The 11,837-nt window shown below is 34.8% G+C and overlaps 1 protein-coding gene across 2 annotated transcripts in view; it reads right to left on the bottom strand.

The window, feature by feature from the left end:
- Positions 1-823: 823 nt before the first annotated feature.
- esama (endothelial cell adhesion molecule a) overlaps positions 824-11,837 on the bottom strand; it is a 53,327-nt gene continuing 42,313 nt past the window's right edge. For both annotated transcript variants that reach the window (XM_048180759.1, XM_048180760.1), the window contains exons 3-7: positions 9,174-9,378; positions 8,799-8,954; positions 7,945-8,067; positions 7,310-7,439; positions 824-3,406 (exon numbers count right to left, since the gene is read on the bottom strand). In XM_048180759.1, the coding sequence (XP_048036716.1) occupies positions 2,953-3,406; positions 7,310-7,439; positions 7,945-8,067; positions 8,799-8,954; positions 9,174-9,378 (1,068 nt within the window). In that variant the 3' untranslated portion in view covers positions 824-2,952. The remainder of the gene's footprint in view (positions 3,407-7,309; positions 7,440-7,944; positions 8,068-8,798; positions 8,955-9,173; positions 9,379-11,837) is intronic.

Here is an 11,837-nt window from a genome sequence, read left to right as displayed (position 1 = left end):
AAAAGTTATAGTGCGCATGGTTGTACATGAGTGACTTTTCTAGATTAAACCAGCGTAAAAATACATTATTATTTATTTAGGGGTTATTAGTCCCCTGGGACTGATTTTCAGGGGCATTTTACATTTATGAAGTGATATTTTTTCTAATATATTACAAACCGTGTTGTTCATTTAGGTACGTTTGTCTGTTGAATCAGTTGAATCATTGAAATTAAATTATTACTACAGTGATTTAAAACAATATTTGAAATATATCAAATGTTAGATATAATATAAAAACAGGAATTAATTTTTGCTCAAGTAAACATATGTCTAGGAGACTATTCATGTGTGGAGAACTGCTGTCAAGTTAGCTTAGCCAATAGGCTAATGACCCTGACTAAATGTTAAACAAAATGTTACACACAACGTATTTATATTACATATCGTTCAATTTTTATCTTTTCCAAATATTATTAATGATGGATCATAGAAATGCCATAAAACACTAAGTATCTTACCTTCCCCACTCTTCTTTTTTAAAGAAAGTCAGTCAACTTAACCGTGCACGTGGACGAAAAAGTGCGCGAAAAATAATGCGCGCGACAATTTGTTTTTTTTTTTTTTTTAATCTTTAAAGGGACACTTTTTTAGTTTAGCTTTTTTCCCCACTAAAACACTTAATTTTAACTTTAGGACAGCCTCTTAGTTAGCATATATCTTCTAAACAGGTCTTTAATACATTAAACAAATACACATATGAACTTTAAGACACAAATTATGAGTTACTTTACTACATCTTATATATTTCCTTGGAAATAAATAAATAAATGGCTAGACTGCGTTTTTACAGTCAGTTACTTTTATTCAAAATATGGATACAAAGTGTTTTCATGTCCATAGACAGTAAATGTCCTATATACAGAACAGTTTGAGGTTGTCCAGTCTGCAGATGACAAAAATATAGACATGGGTACAGGCAATAAAACATTTCTAATTAAATAAAAAATATTTGTGCTTGAAAAACAGTCAGTTGCACAGCTTTTGTACATACAAGCTTTTGTTTGAAAATAAAAATACAGCAGTTGTTTAAAAAGCATTTATGAATTATGTGGTAAATTTAAAAATAATACAACATGAATTTTGGCATACTTACAGATTGTGATTTATTGTCAGCTATTAAGTTAACATGAACTGCCATTCACAACCCATTATACTTCCATAATGACACATTTCTGTGTAAAACAGGATGTTCAATTATGTGCTAAAATAAATAGGGTCAATTTTGAGTTCATGTTTCACTGGGGCATTTATTTCCGGGAAACTGGAAATACCCTTGTGACCTCCATCCATCTGCAGCCTAATCACACTTGTGTGCCTGTTACATATTTCTTAAGCTACCATTAATTTTGCTAGAATGTTGTCAACTGCAAGAAAATGACAGTAGCAGTGCTGTGGACCAATGCTGATAATTACAAGGAAATTTATTTTCCCACATCTACAACTACTGAACAGGAAATCTTTGGTTTTGTATACAGCATACCAGTTAAATCATGAACTTATTTGCTGCCATGAAATAACCACAGACCTAGAGTGAGAAATAAATACCTTATTTACAGTAAGGTAAAGGAATGTTTATAATTATAGTTTACATAATACAATACATTATCAAAGTTGTAAAATAGAATCATGGGGTACAAAACCACAATATAAATTAAGATACCGCCAAATTCTACAAAAAGCTACCATATATCTCTAAGAGATAACAACACAGGTTTGTTTTGAAATATATTTGGCCAAAAAATATTTAAAGGCAAATATAGCAACTTAATGTCACTTTAAGTGATGTCCTCGACATTCCCTTTAACTGATGATGCTATGAAACATATGCTATTGATCATATGTAAACGGAATTATTAATAAAGGAGTGTCTGTAAATAATGTGGAATAGACCTTTCATTTGTTTTCAACAAGGCAAGTTAGCATCTTTAGTTTGCAAAAGAACAATCAGCAAAGCAATAACAGCAACAAGAACATAAAAATAAAATGCTTTTCATGACAAAAAATGTGAATAATTCAAACATCTCAGTGTCTTTTTCTGTTTAACAAGTTCCATTTTACAGAAAGTAGAGGCTTTTCTGTAATACTTTGAAAAGTAAAAAAAAAAAAAAATGAATTTATAAAACAATACAAGGAGCATCTTTATATATGTTTACGTTTCTTATATATATAAAAAATAAAATAAAAAATGTAAAGAAAGAAAATTACACCATGCCATTTCCATACAGAGGCAGTAAGCTTATCGGTTCCAGTCCATCCTTTCCAATTTGCTTCAGGCCTTGTCCTCACTAATCTTTTTCCTCTCTGTTTTAGCCTTCCGTCCAAACTGAGGCAGTGTTTTTGTCCTGCGAACTGAGCTTTATGAAAACGCTTTCCCAAGTGGATACATTTGAAAACGCCTTTTTTTGCATCATAGAGTGTGGACTGTGAGACACATAGTTGGTCATGTGACACATATTGAACCAATAGATATGTATGTTTATACCACAGTTGTGCCTGTTATTTGCTATTCACTTTCACACTGTTGCAAAAAATACTTTGTACTCTCTTTATACTGCAGTCCTGCAAAGATGACAGACAGCAGTTGCGTTTTAGACCAAACATATGGAGTGTGACCTGGACACATCAGTGAATGGTGAGATTTTGCTAAATAAAATGATCCTTCCAGAAGAATAGCATGAAAACTTTATTATGTGGGCTTTTATGAGGTTTTACGCATGCGCAGTGAGGTGAATTTAGCATTTTCCGATGTTTCAGTGTGGATGAGAAACTTTTGGAAAACGCTAGCGTGGAAGGAAAATGGCGTTTTCAAATGTATCCAGATTAATCTAGATGTAGCCTCATTTTGTAGGACCACAGACGTGAGGTCCTCTTCCCTCTTTCCCTTTGGAGGTTCATCAGAAGTGATTGGTCTTACACCAGAGATCCGGCCTGGTTTTGCGCTGGCACCATAATAGGTACCCCTCCCATGCGGGAGATATTGGCCGCAGTTACGGTGGTGGGCAGCACTGGCGGACGTGGAATCTGAGGCTGGGCAGAGGCTGTCCGGGGCACTGAGGTGTGCTGGGAGCCCCCGTTGGTGCTGGGGGGGCCCAATGGCCCACGGGGCAGGGTGGAGTTGGTGTTATAGCCCGGCAAAGTGCGCTCCAGGGTGGCGTCTGCCGGAGGCTGCGAGCGATAGCCGGCTGTGCTGCCCGTGGCCGTGTTGATGGATGCGGTGTCGGAGTGAGGGTAATGATGGTGGTTGTGGGGGTCTCGCGGGAAAGTGCTGGTCTGAATGGAGGACAGGGTGCCGTTTTTAGAGATGATGTCAGATCCAGTGCCACTCTTGGCCCATGACACACGTTTGGGAGCCTGAGCATCCTCCCTGTAACGCACAAAAGCACTTAGTGTCTACACAAGTTATAAATCATTAAATCAGTTGTCACATCCTTGGACATAACTTTGTGTTTTTACTCGCATGTCTCTGTTGTGTGAGAGGGTATATGTGTGGGCACGTGCGTTTGTGTTCTTCTCGTTCTCCACACTCATTTGAGTGTGACAGGTGCAGCTGATTATACAGGTGGGTTGCTTCAGAAGTGTTTCTGTGTGTGCTCTCTATTTAACTGCACAGTTAAATCCCCAGAGTTAAATCAACTCTGCTCAGAGTACATATGGTCCCTCTCTAAATAATGTTAAAGTAACACTGAAGCAAAGTTAAAATTAATGAGATAATTAAGCAATTAATAAGGCTATGACTGAAGTCAGTTGTAGTCAGGGCCGGCGCGTGCCTATAGGCGAACTAGGCAGCCGTCTAGGGCGGCAGCACAGTGAGGGCGGCAAAAAAGAGAGGGATTTAGTTTTTAAGTTAATTTATTTATTTATTTTTGGGACATTCGTTTGGAATTATTACACGTATCAAAAAGTTATGTAGAGTAGGCTACCAAAACCCGCCCCAACCTAGAGTGGCATATCACTGAACCAAAAAAAAAAAAACAAAAAAAAAAAAACGGTAAACGGTGTGTGGACTATGAGTAAATTCTCTCATAAAAACTAAGAAATTTTGAATTATGTAAATAAGAGATTCAATGTGTGACAGCTTCATTTATTATAACAGAACTTTGTGAGATATCACAACTTTTTAGTTATTACAGAGGGAGCACTCTTTGTGCGCCTTCTGCCATGCTCCCTTACACAGTAGGCCTATTTTCTATTAAAATTAACAGTAGTTTGTGAACGTGGTGAACAGACGTCCCCGTTTTGGTGCTCCGTCCACGAATGGAGCTGTCCCTGGAAATGTCCCCGTTTTATAGGTCGTTCAAAATAACCCGCAAATACATTGCAAAAAAGCCCGACCAACATACAGCAGCCTGTTGTTTATCGGAGCAATCGTGTAGTGATGATGTTCACCAACAGAGGGGGCTGTGCAGCTACACTGTCACTGCTACACTTGGTCGCGCACGCGCGCCGCTAACCTGGACCAGAGCAGAGCGCCATTATTATCAGTTATCAAAAGAAACATCATTATCTGTTTCGACTTTCAAGGTAGTAACATAACTATTCATGTTAAATTAAAGTAATACGGTTATGTGTTTTATAACAGGGTGCGGGATTGTTTTGGACAGTTTAAACGTCCCCAATGCAGCAATTTCCACATGTCTTATCAAGTGGTGACGGTACACTCAGGTATGAATAAATAAATAATACACTTGCAACTTACTTAGTGCTTATAATGAGTCTAAAATGCAAAATAATTATTAAAAATAGTTACAAGTTTAAAATGTTTAAATTTCTGTAGGCTACAGTAGGCTAGCCCAGCTCGTAAAAATGAAAATATTAAATTCAGTAATAAATGTTACAAATATATGTTAAATGTTGTTTTATTTATCTAATCTAATATTTGTTGTTTTATTTTTGTAATGTGATTTTTTCAAAATAGTGTTTTTTTGTGTGTGTGTGGTTTTTTTTTAGGCCTGTTTAATAGTGTAATATTTTTTGGTGAATTGTATTAAAAATGATATAGTGAACCTGCAAAAGCGGAGAAAGCGGAGGAGTCACGTTGCTCACCTTTGTGTGCACGATATTTATAAATGCCATATATTTATAAGCACTATTCATAATGGAGAGCTGTGCACGCGCAAGTGATGGGATTGTGGGCGTGAGCTTACACCGGCCCTGGTTGTAGTTCTTGTGTTTCTCTTCAGTGATTCTGCTTGTTAACAGCAGGTGTTCATCACTAATGCACAATCATCACTTAATTAATTGTTTAATTATCTCATTAACTTTAACTCTGCTTCAGTGTTATTTTAACACTATTTAGAGAGGGACCATATGTACTCTGAGCAGAGTTGATTTTGCTGTGTGTGTGTTCATTTCATTAATTTCATTGCATTGTTTCGAAAACGAACAAAAGGACCTACAGGCTAGGGGGAGCTCGGCTCCCCTTAATAAGACATGGGCTCCCCAGAAAATGTGATTTGTGAAATTTTGGGGGGTCTCAAAAAATATTGACAATGTGTTATTTTGGCGTGCAATTTCAGTTTTGTGTAATGTGATCATCATGGATTATTATGTGTAAAATTGCAAAAATATCATTCATTCATGCATGACGGCGATTTAAACCTAATTCACTTCAATACAGATAACTATACTTGCTATGCTATGAGCATCAAGGTGTGGGGGCGCTGCGGTGCAAATTCCACTCATGTTTAGTACATGTTAAAGGATTTGTTCACTTTCAAATTAAAAATAAAATGTCCTGATAATTTACTCACCCCCATGTCTTCCAACATGTCCATGTCCTTCTTTCTTCAGTCGAAAATAAATTAAGGTTTTTGATGAAAATATTCCAGGTCTTATCTAGAGAAACCAATCGCTCATTTAAAAAAAAAAAATAAATAAAAAAATAAAAAAATATGCGTTTTAACCATAAATGCTCATCTTGAACTAGCTCTCTTCTTCTTCTTCTCTATTTAAATTCCAGCAGTGTAGACACTGCTAAGTGTATTACTGCCCTCCACAGGTCAAAGTTTGAAATAATTGTTATATACTTGCACAAGCATATTGTATATGACAATTTAGTTCAAACTTTGACCTGTGGAGGGCAGTAATACACTTAGCAGTGTCTACACTGCTGGAATTCAAATAGAGAAGAAGAAGGGAGCTAGTTCAAGATGAGCATTTATGGTTAAAACGCATAATTTTTTGATTTTTTTTTTTAGAAAATGAGCAATGGTTTCTCTATATAAGACCCTCATTTCTCATCTGGGATCACGTAGAATGCTTTGAAGCTGCACTGAAACTAATTTTGACCTTCAACCATCTGGAGGCCATTGAAGTCCACTATATGGAGAAAAATCCTGGAATGTTTTCATCAAAAACCTTAATTTCTTTTCCACTGATGAAAGAAAGACATGAACATCTTGGATGACATGGGGGCGAGTAAATTATCAGGAAATTTTCATTTGAAAGTAAACTAATCCTTTAACTTGAACAGCAAAGGAAGCTGACCCCAGGTCCTGTGTTAAGGTAAGGCATGTTATTCGCAATTACGTGTCGTGGCTGGGTTGTTATAGTTCTGCATGACTCTCGATGTATTAGACCTAATTGAACGGAGGAATTTTGGTATTCTTCTGTAGCCTGATGAGTAACTTTAACCGTTGTTCATGTGAACTCAAAGACAGCCTGATGCTTTGTTTATAGACCATTTCACCTATCAATTCATGCCAATAATGTATAATAGGGTAAATCCTATATAGTGATTTATCCTATATAGTGCTTGCATAAAGCATGTAGTGTACGCAGTCGTAGCTGTTATGTATCTTTGTAACTCATTGTAAGCCCTCTTTTGAGGCAAAGTATAGTTTGAACACAGCCTACGGGTGTGGAACAACATGAGAGAGTAATTAATGACAGAATTTATGAACTATCCCTTTAACTGGTAATTGTAGTAAATCAAAGTACTACTTTTAAGGGGGCTATCTTAGTAGGGAGTGGGGTGTCAATTTACTTTACAATGCATTTTCTCCTGTTTATGAATAGCAGGGAGGTAAAAACATGTCCTTTATTTTGCTTTTTGTTTTGATTCAGGAAAGATGTATAACCAGAGTTAGAGGTTTTATGATATTTTGGCCTGTCCTCCTCCCAAAGGTTTAGTTATTTTCCCTAAATGAACTATTTTTATCTAAAATAAACTCCTAATTTTTGCTGCATTCAGTTGCTTATTGAGAGTTTTTGTGGGAACAGGAGACATCAATACGTAACTTCAATCAATAAATCATAATTATCTTACTTGATATCATTGGCAAAATCCTCCTCTGTGTCTTTCCGTCTTGTCCACATGAAGAAGAGGAAGAGAATGATCAGGATGAGAGCCACAATACAACCAACCGTAACACCCGCAATCATCCCAGCATTAGTTGCTGCACAAAAAAAAAAAAAGAAAAAAAAAAGAAAAGTTGATGTATGCCACACAGAGTAACTCTAAAGTCTAAAAGACAAAATAAACAAATACACTACCATTCAAAATTTTGGGTTAGTATGATTTCTTAATGTTTTTGAAAGTCTCTTATGTTTACCAAGACTATATTTATTTGATCAAAAATACAGTAAAACTGTTTTCTATATTTTTAAATGTTTTATTTAAAATGTCATTTATTCCTGTGATGGCTGTGATTCAGTCTTCAGTGTGACATGATACTTCAGGAATGATTCTAATATGCTGATTAGGTGTTCAAGAAGCATTTTTAATTATTGTCAAATGTTGAAAACAGTCATGCTACTTAACATTTTTGTGGAAGCCGTAATATATTTCTTTGATGAATAGAAAGTTAATGTCATTTTAATAAAAGTAAAAAAAAAAAAAAAAGAATCTGACCCCAAACTTTTGAACAGTAGTTTATGTAATGACCAAACAGCAGTACATACATGTGATGACCTCCAGGTTGATGTAACATGTCTCCTCTCCTGCAGAGTTGGATGAAGTGCACATGTATTTTCCTGACATATTACTGCTCAGATTGTTCAGTTTTAAAGTTCCTGCTGTTTCATCTGCAACAATACAACAGTGTGAGGTTGCATGTTTAAAAAAATAACAGATCACACACACACACAAAAAAAAATCATGTAACAGTGACCGATAAAGTCCTGCCAGCTGAATGGCAGGAATGTTCATCCAACATATATATCCAAGGATTCCAGTGGCTCAAGAATGACATAATTAAGGTCAACAAATATATGGTTTAATCTCAGTCCAAACTGTTTCCCCATCATGCTTAAAGGATTAGTTCAGCCAAAAATGAAAATTCTGAAATGATTTATTCACACTAATGACATACTTTCCTCCAAGGGAATTTTTTGAGTAACAATTTTTTTTCACTGAAGCTCAGGTTTTTTAAAAGGGATGAAAAAGCACCTTCATAGTATCATAAAAGTGGGCAAGTGACCCGTGTGCTGTACACTATAGCTTAATGTGACAAACCGATAAAAAATAAAATCAATATTTATGAATAAACTTATCTCCCAGTGAGCTGTTCACATTGTGATTGGATCCTGAGTTGTGATGAATTTTAGTACACTTTTATGGTGCTTTCTTTGCCAGTGGCAAAGAAATGTACCTCTTTTCCACAGAAGATATACAGTCAAACATGTTTGAATGACATTAGTGTTTTTCATTGTTGGTTAAATTTGGTTTTCATTTTATCTCTGCTTGGTTAACTACCGAGCAGAGACACAATATGCTAATAGAAAGAAGACTGAAATAAATACATAGATAGACTCACTTAGTGCGGGAGAGAAAAAGACCTCTGAGGTAGGGCTCGTCTTGGTCCACTTGTATTTGGGGGCTGGTTTACCGTCATTAGAGTTACAGGCCAGAGTGATGTTTCCTTTGAGAACAGGCCTTTCTTTAACTTGACACACCGGCACTGAAGGAGGAACTGAAAGAGACATGATGGGTCAATGTGATGTTAAATGTGGAGTAAAATCGTTTTCTGCGAAACGCTGAACTTTATGGTATTTAGTGTTTAAAAAAAAGAATATGTGTCACAGAACACATCTGAAAGAGGATTAGGGGATGATGTGCATGTTTTTTCCATCTGACATGTGCATTTTATGGCTTTGCATGTGTGCGCCACAGTGTGGCAGCAAGTACACACCTTTAACATTAAGTGTTATTTGCCCTCCAGTGAGTCCTGGGGCTCCGGGGATCATGACCTGGCATAAGTAATTCCCTGAGTCCGATGCTTTGGTGTTTTTAATGTACAGGGACAGGTTGGTGTCAGGCATTTCATGGACAAAACCAACTCGACCTGCAAACTGGGAAGTGCCATTACTATACCCTCCACCGACGTATGAGATGATCTAAAGAAAGACAAAGAGGAGGATGGGAGGGATCATAATTACGAAAATGAGGAATGAATAGTTGATAACATTTACATTAAATGCATTTAACATAATGTTTTTGAAGCATTCTGTTCAAGGCTGCATTTATTTAATCAAAAATACAGTAAAACAGCAATATTATGAAATATTATTACAATTTAAAATCTTTTCTATTTGAATATATTAAAAATGTATTTTTTTTCTTGTAATGATAAACTTGAATTTTCAGCATCATTACTCAAATCTTCAGTGTCACATGATCCTTCATTTTATGTCACTCTAAAATGAAGAATTGGTGCTTGAGAAACATTTCTTTAAATGATCCTTTTTGAAAAAAAGGTTTTTATAAAAACATAATATTTTAATGGAAACTGTGATATACTACCAAACAAAAGCTGGGGTGAGTAAGAAAATAAAAAATAAAGAAATTAATACTTTTATTCAGCAAGGATGCATTAAAATGATCAGAAGTGTCAGTAAAGACATTTATAACATTACAAAAGATTTATATTTCTAATAAATGATGAACTTTTGAACTTTATATTCATCAAAGAATCCTAAAAAAGTTTCATGGTTGCCACAAAAATCTTAAGCAGCAAAACTTTCAATATTGATAATAAAACCATTAATAATTGAGCGCCAATAATAACTGATAATAACTGGCCACCAAATAAGCATATTAAATTTCTGAAGATTGGAGTAATGATGCTGAAAATTCAACTTTGAAATGAACTATAAAATATAGTAAAAACAGAAAACCGTTATTTTTAATTTTATCAATATTTCACAATATTATTGTATTTTGATCAAAGAAATGCAGCCTTGGTGAGCATAAGCAACTTTTTTTTTTTCAAAAACATAAAAAATTTATGATTTCAAACTTCTTTTTTTTAAATAAACCAAACAAAATGTATAGAAACCCCCCACATTTTTTCTTACAATAACAAATCCTAATTTTTGAAAATATAAATATCTTGTATAATAAAATATAAATAGATGAGGTATTAATAAATATAAAATAATATAAATTATACACACACACGCACACACACAAACACAAAAAACATTTCTATTACTAATGTCAAACATAAAAAGTTGCAAAAACAAAAAGACAAAAACTAGGCAAAAGGCAGTAAATTTCAAGACCATTGAGCAAAAGTAAAATAAAAAAAAATTGAGTGAAGATCAATCTATCAGAGCCAGAGACAGAATTTCTCATCGGACAGGTCTAAAAGATTCATATCAGAACAACCCTTCCCAGAGTTAATCTCAACTGAAGAAAATGCAGTAAAGAGGATTTTACAATCTGCAGATAATACGGTTTCTTACAGAGTAATGAGATGCCATGTAATCCAAAATTAAAGAGAATTGCTGCCAAGAGTGGACATTTCAATCACAGCTCTTAAGGTAAGATGGAGCTTGCAGAGTTGTAGTCTTCTGTGAAGACCCACATGAGTTTCAGAATGGTTAACACAAAGTGATTCTGTGATGTGGATATGAGCATCCATTCAAAATGATTTAAATAAATAATAAATATATATATTTTAAAAAGTATACATTTTTAAGAGCTTTTGACAATCGGTCCACAATCATTTTCAATAAAGTCTCTGCCATTCATAATCCAAATCATAACAAGAACAGATGGTGCTAAACTTTCTGGCATCTGCACAAAAACTAAGGAATGATCCCACCCATAATACCATACCATTTCGAAATCTAATTTGGACTGACATAACATCAGATGTCATTATAATTCTTTGCTGAATCCTCTGGCCTCACTGCACTGGAAACATGTTCACGTGAGCACTTGAGTGATGATGAGGAGCAAGATTTATTCTGTGTGCACTCTTGACCTCTAGAGCTGACCAGGGTCAGACATCAGCTGCATGTTAAATTATTATAATGTATTAAAACTATGAAATCTGTTTGAAAACAGCCAATATGTGCACATGACCTAAGATACTGATTTTAATGACCCTACAAGTCCAATTAAACCATCAAAATATGAGGAAAATATTTTTTAAATATTTTAAATATTGCGGGGTGCTAAACTTGGTTAAGGTATTTATCTTACAAAATTATTTGGCTTAAAAATAAACAAATAAATAAATAAAAAGGTCACAGGAAAAAAAATAACATTGAATACAATCATCAGTTATTAATATTTTGGTGGTTCTCTCTTGTTTTCGCTTGTGTTCATAAAAAAAAAAGTTATGTCCGCACAATTTGGCATGTTTCATTGCATTATCACAAATAAAAACAAATGACTTCTATGCTTACAAAGTCTTTAAACAGATTTGTGATAAAATTTGAGTAAAGGGTGAAGATGTTAATTTTCCCAGGTGGATTATCACTTTTGTTACCTACTGTTTAAAACTTCATAAAGTAAGTCTTTTTTATGACTATAGTTGATGTATGTCATGGTTTTGATATATGTC

Source organism: Megalobrama amblycephala, linkage group LG2 (assembly GCF_018812025.1).
Source record: "Megalobrama amblycephala isolate DHTTF-2021 linkage group LG2, ASM1881202v1, whole genome shotgun sequence".
NCBI lineage: Eukaryota > Metazoa > Chordata > Actinopteri > Cypriniformes > Xenocyprididae > Megalobrama > Megalobrama amblycephala.
Note: the sequence above shows the minus strand (reverse complement) of the source record. Positions and strands in the feature narration are given on the sequence as shown.